Source organism: Neltuma alba, unplaced genomic scaffold, assembly GCF_004799145.2.
Source record: "Neltuma alba isolate B1F8T4 unplaced genomic scaffold, ASM479914v2 tig00002970_pilon, whole genome shotgun sequence".
NCBI lineage: Eukaryota > Viridiplantae > Streptophyta > Magnoliopsida > Fabales > Fabaceae > Neltuma > Neltuma alba.
Genome location: NW_021633086.1, coordinates 815 through 13,260, shown reverse-complemented (window position 1 = coordinate 13,260; position 12,446 = coordinate 815). Strand labels below are relative to the sequence as shown.

Genomic DNA, 12,446 nt, shown 5'->3' with positions numbered 1-12,446 from the left:
TTAGGCCCAACTCAGTTGCACTTGTTTCGTTCTCAAAGCTATTACCTTGTCGGTGGGGATAACGAAAGACTGAGAGTTGGATTTCCCGGAGAGTATAATGGATTAATGGCCCTACTCCTATAATTGGGCTTAAAATATCAACTTCCTTGGGCCATACCCCTTTTCGAAATTTTTTTTTCCAATTTAAAACACAAAACAACTCTAAGCATTTCAAGGGAGGACTTTGAATCTTGTTCGGCTCTTGGAAGGAAAAGAGTTGCAAAGAAAACAAGGGAATGTTAAGATGATAAAATAATAATAGTAGTATAAAAAGATTAATTTGTGGAACAATGATAAAGGATATGCTTTCAACGATTAAGAATTGGACAATGCTCTTTAAATTCTAGTCTAGTGACATGAAAGTTTTTTTTTTTTTTAATAAAGAGGAGGTTACGGATTTCATCTTGCTAATAATCTCAGATGGCTAATTAAGAACTTAAACAAAGAGAAGAGAATGTTACTGTGCACCATTTGGTTGGCGGCCAGCAGAAAAGTGGAACAACGATATAAAAACTTTAATGCGAAAAATATATATTGCCTCTAATATTTAACATAAAAGTTAATTTGATTTTTAATTTGATCCTAAATATAAGACTTCAATATACTATATTTTTTATATTTATCCATTTTTGTAGAGTAGTCCTCGTGCTCTTATAATAGTTGCGTATATTAAGAATTTTATTAAGTCGTAGTTATAGTTATAGGTAATACACATGATTAGTAAGAGCATTTTAGGGAAGACAACACCTATTTATTATAAATAAATACCTCAACAAATTTTTTTAATCTACTCAAATTATTTAATTAGCTCTTACATTAATGATAAGAGATCGTGCATATATATATTTTTGGCAAATGGAAAAAATATATGTGAAAAAATATATTGTTAGTGACTAGGAACTGAACACTTTGGCAAAGTGTGTTGAAACTTAAAAGTGGAAGCACGCCACCTACGGACAAGAAGATCACGTACGTTTTCTGGTCACATAACAATAAGGAGTTTGGGTTTGGTACAACATATGTTTACTTTTGGAAGCATTTATCTTTTCATGCTTCTTTCATTAGCAGCCTTCCATTGAGACTCGAACGGCTTTTAGTATTTATCGTTGTTACCGATTTGTTATTAATAAAAAATAATTCGCAAATGTAATCTTCTATTTCAATATACAGCCGTATATTTAATTAATATTACTTTGGATACGTGGAAAAGAAAAAGAAGATAAGAATATTACTTAAAAAACGAGTTATGAGTTAAATTGTACCCACAAAATATTCATAATTGTGCATATGATAATGTTCGTTTCCATGTTAAAGTGCTCAAAACAGAGGCCAACCATTAAAACTAACAGATATTTGTTCATCAAATAAATAGTTGTGATATTTTTGGGTTACTTTTAGAATTTTTAAGGGTACTTTTGCATTCAAGTAAATGTTACTCCTTAACAGATATTTGTACTAGATTCACTTTCGCAAATATTTCATTGATGGATTAGCACCTTAACTAAAAAATTATTAAACTAAATTTTATAACAAATAATAAAACATACACCTTTTCCCGTAAAAAAAGGGGTGTCGAATGGCTTAAAAAAAGTGGAACAAAATTATGACCAAAGAATTAAATAAAACATATACATTTGGCGCCCTGAAAAAGAAGCCTCCGAGGATCCTTATGACGAAGACTCACAGATTCAACTCACTCAACCTGAAAGACTTTATCTTCCTCAGCCAAGCTTCCAGTCACAACTTCCATTCCTTGCAGGAGAATCTCAGGATCCTAACCAAGATGACCTCGAGCCAGAGCTCGAAGACTACTACTGCACAAGGAGACACTATGACTCAGATGATCCTGACCCAGAAGGCACCATGAACCTATCCCCTAGCCATGAGCCTATCTATAAAGACTAAGAAACATCATCATCAGGAAATCTCCTTTTTAGATCCTCTGAAGATAAAGCGGGACCCGTCAGATTCCCTCTTTATGTCGCCATCTACTTTTAAATAAAGTAGTTTGTTCTGTAGTCTATTTCGTCTCATCATGGCAGGTCATAATGACGTCTACCCGTCATAATGAGGTGTACTATTAGGCCTTTGTCATATAGTGGCCCCGAACTTCTATATAAGCCCCACTTTGCCTTCAGTTACGGGCAGAAGGGGTTGTATCGACTTTCTTATATAATACAAGTGTGCTTTTCTTATGAGTTCTCTCTAAGCCAAAAAAGCTGGGCATAGTGATGATGAAATCTATTAGTGAATAATATAACTAAAGAATTAATTATTTATATAGCATATTAGTGTCATGTGATATAAATTCACAATAGGTTAAAAAAAAGTGACCCATAAAATAAGACACGTTGTTATGCTTTTGATATACTTGATTCCCTTTCTGAATTCACGTGATGTCTAGCAACCACCCTATGCATTCCTGTTGCTGAATTTGCCTTTTGCGCCCACTTGTTCTGTACTTAAGGAACAAGTCATTTGAAACGGACTAATTAGCTTATTAAATAAAAAGTGCTTGGATATCATAAAAGATATTTTTTAAAAGTATTTTTTGACAAATCAAGATGAATTTTTTTATACATATTTACTTTGTATGTCATAAAAATATTTTTAAAATTATAGTTTTGATTTCATCCAAACACTTCAAAATTAGTTAAATCAACGAATATTGAATATGGTGGAAAGATTAGCTTTTGGCAAATTAAGATTTGAATTCCTGTTGAGATAAATACTTATATTTAGTACTTAATAGTGCTTCGTATATATGTGTATAAAAAAAAGTTGAAAACGTTACTTTTTTTAATTCTCCTAACAAATTTCTTATGTTTACCTTCATTAAAAAACTTTTCTTAATGCTTAAACAAATTTGTCCTTGGCTAATTCATAGTGGTTTGTTATTTCATTACCAACTTGGCCCCAAAAAAAACCATTCATTATTAAACTTTTTTCGCTAAATAAATCACCCTAACATTTATTCCCTAAAGCATAAATGACGTGTTTTCACCAAAAAAGAAAAGGAAAAAAGACAGAAAAATGTTATCTTAACTTCATAATGACCATAACATCCACTAAATTTGTAAAATGCCATTTTGGTCACATGAGACCAAATTAGCATTATTATATCAAATGAAAAGACCAAATTGCCCTTTCTTTTAAATATTGTTTTTAAAGTATCACAGCTCCACTAGCCGACCGGTCCCCAGAGCTCCGGCAATGGCAGTCACCGGAGCTCTGTTCATCGGTTGACAATTGGTTGCCGGAGCTCCATCAGTCATAAAAATTTTTTTGAAAATTTTTATAACTTTGGTATAACGATTAACAACTTTTGTGACGCTATTAACAACTTCAGTATAACAGTTAAAAATATGTTTTATGAAAAATTCAACAAGTTTTGGCAGCTGAAAATAAATTTTTTGAAAATTTTTACAACTTCAGTATAACAGTTAACAACTTTTGTAACATTATTAACAACTTCAGTATAGCGGTTAACAATAGGTTTTTTGGGAAATTCAATAATTGGACGCCAGAGTTTTGGCGGTTGGAAACAATTTTCTTGAAAATTTTAACAACTTCAATATAACGGTTAACAACTTTTGTAATGCTATTAACAACTTTAGTATAGCAGTTAACAATAAGTTTTTTGGGAAATTCAACAAGCTCTGGTGTCCAGAAATAATTTTTTTTGAAAATTTTTACAACTTTAGTGTAACAGTTAACAACTTTTGTAATACTATTAACAACTTCAGTATAGCGGTTAATAACAGGTTTTGGGAAAAATTCAATAATTGGATGCTGGAGCTCCGGCGGTCGAAAACAATTTTCTTGAAAATTTTTACAACTTCACTATAACAATTAACAAATTTTGTAACGTTATTAACAACTTTAGTATAGCAGTTAACAACAAGTTTTTTAGAAAATTCAACAAGCTCTATTGTCTGGAAATAATTTTTTTGAAAATTTTTACAACTTCAGTAACAAATTTTGTAACGTTATTAACAACTTTAGTATAGTGGTTAACAACATGTTTTTCAGAATATTCAAAAAATAACATATTTACAACTTCAATAATGCTATTAACAAACTCAAAAACTTGTTATTGACTGTTATATCAAAGTTGTTAATAGATAAACAAAAGTTGTTAACCATTATACTAAAATTGTAAAATTTTTTTTTTTAAAAAGTAGTTGTTAAAGTTATAAAAATGCCATTTTTTCGAATTTTTAATAAAACTGTTGTTAAATGCTATACTAAAGTTGTAGATAAAATTACAGAACTTGTTAACGACATTATTGAAGTTATAAAAATGTTACTTTTTGAATTTTTTGAAAAACTTATAGTTAACTGCTATACTGAAATTGTTAATAACATTATAAAAATTGTTAACTGTTATATTGAAATTATAAAAATTTTAAAAAAAAATTGTTTCCAGTCGCCGGAGCTTTGGCCACTAATTGTTGAATTTTCCTAAAAATTTGTTATTAACCGCTATATACTGAAGTTGTTAATAGCGTTAAAAAAGTTGTTAATCATTATATTGAAGTTGTAAAAATTTTCAAAAAAATTGTTTCTGGCTGTTAAAGCTCCGGCGACCAATTGTTGAATTTCTCCAAAAATCTGTTGTTAATCGCTATACTAAAGTTGTTAATAGCATTACAAAAGTTGTTAACTGTTATACTGAAATTGTAAAAAAATTTTAAAAAATGCTGGAGCTCCGGCGACTAATTGTTGAATTTCTCAAAAAACCTGTTGTTAATTGCTATACTGAAGTTGTTAATAACGTTACAAAAGTTGTTAATCGTTATACTGAAATTGTACAAATTTTCAAAAAAATTATTTCCAAACACTGGAGCTTGTTGAATTTCTCAGAAAACCTGTTATTAACTGCTATACTGAAGTTGTTAATAGCGTTACAAAAGTTGTTAATTGTTATACTGAAGTTGTAAAAATTTTCAAGAAAATTGTTTCTGATCGCCGGAGTTCTGGCGTCCAATTATTGAATTTTTCGAAAAACCTTTTGTTAACCACTATACTGAAGTTATTAATAGCGTTACAAAAGTTGTTAATTGTTATACTGAAATTGTAAGAATTTCTAAAAAATTTATTTTTGTCAACCGGAACTTGTTGAATTTTTCAGAAAACCTGTTGTTAACTGTTATACTGAAATTGTTAATAACGTCACAAAAGTTGTTAACTGTTATACTAAAGTTTTACAAATTTTCAAAAAAAAAATTTCCAACCGACGAAGCTTCGGTGACTGCCGTTGCCGGAGCTCCAGCGACCAGTCGGCCAGTGGGGCTGTAATACTTTAAAAACAATATTTAAAAGGAAGGTCAATTTGGTCTTTTCATTTGATATAATAATGCCAATTTGGTCTCATGTGACCAAAATGACATTTTGCAAATTTAGCAGATGTTCTGGTCATTATAAAGTTAAGATAGTATTTTTCTGTCTTTTTCTCAAAAGAAAATATATGTAACATGTGCAAAATCCTTTCTCACTTTTACAATTACTTTCTTCCCCGCCCCCAAAAAAAAGATAGTGGCCTTGAAATTTTGTTTATAAACTATTGGCAAAATGAGAGATAGATAAAAAAAATAATAAAAGAAATCAAAGAATGAATTTTGTGCACATAATCAAAATAATGTTCAAGTTGAATGTGAAAATTAAAAAAGATAAGTGAGTTTATTAATAAATTATTATATACAATCTCTGTCGGCTTCCATCTTCCTTGTACAAATTGATTGTTGTGCTCAGTAGTCAAATCTTACAGCAAAAAGTATTTAAACAATAAAGCTTAATTAGTTAGGTTATAATACAATGCAAAATCGTCTTCCTACTTATAATAAATATCGATATTACAATTTGATGTCCCAATTTATATTACAATTATTACTTTGCTCCATTGAAAATATTATTTAAAAATATCCATGCAAGGATTTGATTCAAATTGTTTACATGAATTCGCAAAACATCAAATTGTTGACAGCTTCCTAATCTAAAGCCAGTTATTTAGTTAAACTTGTCTTCAATTTGTCAATTAATTGGGACAACCGCTAGAATTTTCAACATTAATACTGATCATAGTCAAATCAACAACCCCGTGGGTAAGACATGTTGACTGATTGGTAATTATCTATTTCTTAAATAATTTTATTATTTTTAGTGTGTGAGTTTTGGCATTTAATTTTGTACAGATCAACTTATTAACCTTATATAAACAGGGAAAATTATATGCATTATTTTAAGGGGGAAAATAATATTCTGGACAATATGAAACATATTAAAAAGTCCTTATAATAAAGACTGAAGGGAATAAATTAATTTGCATAGTTTAAAACATTAATTAAGTTAATTATTTATAAAATGGATTGACGTTATTAATATGAATAAATTAGATATAAAATTATAAATTTGGCCGATAAAATGGATTGATGTATCAAATTAATTATTGTTGCTGGAGATATTTTTGTCAAATTAAAGAGGTGACAATAATGACATAAAATTTCCACAAAAAAAAAAAACTAATTACATAAAGTTGCTGACGAGATCAAAACTACGGCTTCCGATTTAATTCGAGAATATTCATATCACTAAATTACAAACCCATTGGCCAAGCTGGAGATATTGTTTTTCTTTTTTGGATAATTGAGCACACCATTCGAGTATTACACATATAATAAAAAGTAATTCAATCAAAACACAGATGAAAAGCTTTTTACGTTTGAATGACCCATGCTCTTACGGCAACTCGAAAGCCTTCACGAAATCGGCCTAACGAATCGATTTGACCTATATATTAAAATTATAATCAAAATTAATTTGTGTTTTAAAATTTTGTTATTGCATTTTAGACAAAGGAAAATAGGAGGTTTGTTTAAATTATCAGAAGATAACTATATTTGGTATGTTCAATTCATAATCGTAATACATGTTTTAACTCCATAAAATTATTTTTAATTTTTGGTTCATTCTACTACTTTTAGTCTTTAATATAAAAGTTAGATAACTAATTTAGAGAAATTAAAGAAATTAGTTAAGTTAATTATCTATAACAAATATATATTAATCTTTTTTAAATTATTATATTTAATCATATACTTTTGATGAAAATTCTTGTCAATCAATATGAATATTTTAAAAAAATATTATAAATTTTAGAAACAAATTATGACAGTAAATTTTTATTTTGAGTAAACTATACTACCTCTGGTCCTAAATATAAAAGCTAGTTGACTGATTTGAGTAGATTAGGGAAATAAGTTAAGTTAGTTCTTTGTAATAAATAAGTATTGTCCTTCCTAAAATATCCCTGTCAATCAAGTTTATTGGTTAGAACTACCATTATTATAAAGACTATCTTGAAAAAAATGAATAAACATGAGAAACGAAGTGGATTGAAATCTTATATTTAAGACAAAAATAAAAGTCAAATAAGATATTATATTAAAGACCGGAGGTAGTATATCGCTCACCATGAACAAGTACAAAAGGATGTCCCCACCCGGATAGAAGATATTTACCAGAGTCACGATTACAAACATAACTAACAATTAAAGGTTGAAAATGAAATTTTATGTAACATTAAAAGATTAAATATACATTTTTTAATAGTACTTTTTATTTGATTAATTTTAATAGTGAGATGAAAATAAATATTTGCGTCGTAAAAATGATTTTCTTTGCTTAACCCAGTTTTTACCAAACAAAATCTGAATATTAAATTTACACGTTGAGTCTCATTAGTATCAATTATATTTCTCATTCTATACCTTCATGAAGGTTTCTTAAATGCTGGAGAATTCGGATTGCATACGTCAAAGAAGGTGGCCGAAAAATAGTCAAAGAACAAGGGGCCCACGCCACAACCCTGAAGCCACACAGATACAGATTGCGCCAAATGCAATGGAAAACTCCATTTAGCTTCGCTATGGGCTTTGTCAGCAAATGTCACACTGTTTTGAGTTTTTCATTGAATTTTTAGCACTTCGAAAATTCTACTTGTAATAAAATCTTCAAATTCAGATTCCCATTGAATCCTGTTACACCATCATTTATATAGTATAGAAATGATATAATAAATAACAGTAGTGGTATTTGCAAGCCAGCTTTGCTTTACATTCTCTCTACTGCGTACTCAATTTGACGTTTCCATGGTCAAGACTCGAAATTTCACTTTCTTCGATTGGCATCGATAAATTAAAAATCAATACGTGCATGTCTATTATCTTTCCCATCTGGGTTTTCACATTCTCTTAGCTCATAATCCAAAAGATACCAACTTTGCAGAAAACAACTAGCCTTTCATATATGGTGTTTGCTGCTTGTAACTGCACGAAGCAATATTCTGTAGGCTGAGTATTTCAGCATGCTGGCAAGGAACTTCTTTGCTTTCCTAATTATTGCGTTGAGTTCTTTCAGATGGCTTAGATATGCAGAATCAAAGCTGCCCCATGAAGAAGGTAAGCCTTAGTTGTTGAGAAAGTGTGGTAGAAGAGGAAAATTTTGAAACGTTGTAGTTTCGGTTCCATCTGGTTAATGTTGAATGTTGGGACTCGCTATTTGGTATATTGAGCTGAGATTTCACTTTGGTTCCTTTCTGCCTTTGTCTCCAACATCTTACTAAGCTTTATGTTACCCTTAAAAGTTTGATCTTGTTCTTGTATTGTAAATACTTGCTCGTAATCTCATATTTAGGCATACCTTAAAATCTTGGTTCTGAAGCTGATTGCTCTCCAGAGTTATTAGTCTGGGTTTTGCATAATATTGAGAGTTGTTTGTTCTGTTTAAATTATATTAATAAATGACTTACCGATTTTTTTATATTTTAGATTTTGCTTGCATTGTTCTGTGTGTCGCGTAAATTTTTGGGCTGAAGCATCGTCTTTGAGAGTTACGGTATCTTGTAGGTCATCATCTGGGTAGTGATATTCTGGTCTTCTCTTTACCTTCAGGGTTAGGTTGAAAGCTTACTATGTTATATCACCTCATTTTTTGTTGCAACATACTTCTTCCTTAATTCAAAATTGTTTACCAGCCTAGAAATGTGACTCTAAACTTTTCAATGTGCAGTAAAATTGCAGACTTGGTTCCTATTTTTCTATTAATTTACTTTGTTTGACTACTTCATGTTTATGTATCTTAAATACATTAAGCTTGATCTGTATTAATGTGCCAATGTTGAAACTGGTGAGTCTTTCGAATTTATTGTATATGTGAAGTGGGACTGATATTGAATATGTGAAAATATAGCTCTATCTGGTAATATTAGCTGTAAATCTAATGCCTGAGGCTGATTTCATAATTTGGGTATGTCAATTTTGATTTAATCCTCACGTTACCTGTAATTGTTTTATTTTCTCGTGCCATAGAACTTTATGTCATGCTTATACCACCTTAAATGTCATCCAGTTGATGCTCTTCAAGAAATTATTAGTACAATGGGTGCAACCTACTGGAAGTTTGATGGAAACTCTTGTCAAATTGAAATGGTGGGGTTGACACCAGTGTCACCCAGTGGATCACAGAGCAGCATTGGTTGTAAATGTTTTTCGGAAAATGGCACTAACTGTCATGTTGTGAGCATGTAAAGTTCCTTTATCTTGTCCTCAGCTTTTCTAACTTCTAAGTACTTGATTCATTGTTTTATGCGTTTCTGATTGAGCATTTAAATAATTAATTACCGTATTGATTTTTGTGGCAATATTATGGACCTTGAATTTTGAAGATTTGTCTGGTGATAATATTTTTTGTTTGATTTTTCATATTTTAGTTCGCTCAAGGGGTACAGCCTTCCTGGTGTGCTTCCACCTCAATTGGTCAAGCTTCCTTACCTTAAAGAAGTGTATGAGCTCCGTGAAAAATGCTTAACTGCTTGCTTACTATTCAAATTTACTTCCTATACTTTTTCCACTAAGAATTATTTTAGCTTTGATTTGAATGGCTGGATATCTGGTAGTGTCAATACTTTATTATAGCCCCTTTTTTGAGACATGTATTTTTCTGTCATTGTAGTGATTTTGCTCTCAATTACCTAAATGGTACAATCCCTAAGGAATGGACTTCAATGAATTTATCTTCAATGTAGGTTCTTATCTACTGTTGTAAATTTTACTCAGTTGCTTTTCTTTTCTTTTAACCGAACTTCATGTCTGTGACATATCATGCAGCTCTCTTCTTGTGAATCGTTTATCTGGGGAGATTCCTAAGGAGCTGGGAAAGATGACGTCTCTAACATACCTGTGCGTTACTGAGCTTGAGATTTTCTCATTTATTTATTTTCTTAACTCATGTTGATCAAAGTTCAGTTTATGAAACTTTCTGACTGTACCATTATTTTGTTCTTATAACTGAAAGCTTTAATTGTCTAGGTCTCAGAGTCATGTGCATTATTTCCCCTTTCAGCTAGCTAGATAACGAAGAAAACTGCAATGCATTAATGTGTTTATCCTACTTTATTATCATGAATTTCTGAATTTTATACTTTGTAATTGCTCTCGCATTTCTCATCAGGTGCCTTGAATCAAACCAATTTTCCGGTCTTGTTCCCTCTGAGCTTGGAAATCTTGTTAACCTGCAGACATTGTAAGGCATCACTTTTGACTTCTTTTTTCTGGAATTCTCATGTTTTATTGTTGGAATACATTCGAAGATTAAACACTCTATTCTGATGGATTATATTGGCAACTTGCTTCAGGATTCTGTCATCCAATAAACTTTCAGGACATTTACCAGTAACATTTGCTCAATTAAAGAACTTGACAGATTTGTATGCTCTTGTTTATTGTTTTCAGTGTGTTTCTTAGGAAATAAATAATGATAGTTTTCTGATGAATATAATATTGTGGTGCATTGCAGTAGGATAAATGATAACAATTTCAGAGGAACAATTCCTAATTTCATCCAGAATTGGAAACTACTTCAACGACTGTGAGTTTGAATTTCTTTTTCCTTGATTATTTTTGTGTGGTTTAATTCTTGACAAATAGATAATCCAGCACTAGGCTTATTTCCTCCTTTATTTTCTTATCCCATTTTACCTCATTCAAGAGAAATGCACGGAAGTGGACTGGAAGGACCTATCCCATCAACCATATCTCTTCTAAGTAATTTACTTCAACTGTGAGTAAAGAGCCTCCTTTTGTTTTGTCCCCCCCCCCCCCCAACGTTTTTCTTTATTTCTAGTTCATTATATTGCTAATTTGCTCATGATGGCACATTTTAATTTGCACAGGAGAATTAGTGATATAGGTGGTCCAAGTCAGGAGTTTCCTTCCCTAAGCAACACGACAGCACTGATAAAATTGTATGTTTTGGGCAAAGCTTTTGAGATCATAGATTTTTTGCTTTTAACAATGTTCAATTTAAAGTGATTCAGGTTTTTAATTTAGGGTTTTAAGAAATTGCAATATTACTGGGGAGCTGCCTGCCTACATCTGGACGATGCAGGACTTGGAAATGCTGTGAGTAAAGCGTCTGAATCTTATGTACTTAAGGTTTCAAAGTTCTGGTCAATGGAACAAATACTAATGCAAAAACACCATTCCTTTCATCCTATGTTTGTGTTGAAAATTTAATCAAGCAATCAATTTGATTCCATGATTTTACTAGGCATATCATCAGAGTTGAAACAGAAATATGGAATTTGGTTGGGCTAAATGTAGTGACTAGTGATTTCAAGACTGTCAGACTGTCAGACTGTCATATGGAGTACTTTATATTTTCAAGTTAATTGTAATGTATAAAGGGAGGGGCACATGAATGCATAAATAAATAGGTTATATTTTTCAAAAAAATTAGAAAAAATAAGATACAGGAGAGAAATAAGGAATGTGAAAAGAGAACAAAGGCAACTGTCAAAAGATATTATTTAGCATCTTATTTCTTGTAAGACAAAGGAAGCAGAATCATGCAAATCTTAATCTAGTAAAAGAATTTTTTTTCTGTTTCTGTCATTTTTTAGACTTCTATTATTTGGTTCCAGAATGCCACACCAAATACTGCATGCATTAATGCCGATTCTCGATAGAAGAAAATTAGTAAAATATTCACATACCATTAATTCTGAATTTTTTCCATTATTGGAACTTTAATTTATCATTTCAACTCTTGCAGGGATCTCAGTTTTAATAAGTTAGTTGGGGAAATTGCAACAACTGTCAATGCAAAGCATCTTAAATTCGTGTAAGTATTTTGCCCGGAAGTCTATGTGCATGGCATTAAAGATTAGTGACTTCTCTCTCAATCGATATAATCACTTGCTTACATGTGGTGCTATGGATATACTGAAGGGTCTGAATCATTGCTCTAATAATACTCATGAGTAGAAATTTTGTCACCAAAGCTAAGATTTAAGTAAGGGCAGCTGCTCCTCGTCTCCCTGAAATTTTGAAGTTTTCACCGTATGAATG

General features: G+C 31.0%; 1 protein-coding gene across 2 annotated transcripts; it reads left to right on the top strand.

Moving 5' to 3' along the window:
- The first annotated feature begins 8,233 nt into the window (after positions 1-8,233).
- Positions 8,234-12,225, top strand: LOC114739909 (probable LRR receptor-like serine/threonine-protein kinase RFK1). 2 transcript variants are annotated; one of them, XM_028928013.1, is made up of 12 exons: positions 8,234-8,498; positions 9,448-9,622; positions 9,809-9,880; positions 10,051-10,119; positions 10,206-10,277; positions 10,549-10,620; positions 10,733-10,804; positions 10,894-10,965; positions 11,086-11,157; positions 11,270-11,341; positions 11,427-11,498; positions 12,151-12,225. In XM_028928013.1, exons 1-12 carry the CDS (start codon positions 8,405-8,407, stop codon positions 12,221-12,223), a joined length of 987 nt encoding a protein of 328 aa, XP_028783846.1. In that variant the 5' UTR covers positions 8,234-8,404; the 3' UTR covers positions 12,224-12,225. The 2 variants fall into 2 exon arrangements, with proteins under 2 accessions (XP_028783846.1, XP_028783847.1); XM_028928014.1 differs by having other exon boundaries at positions 11,427-11,531; positions 12,151-12,199.
- The last annotated feature ends 221 nt before the right edge of the window (positions 12,226-12,446 follow it).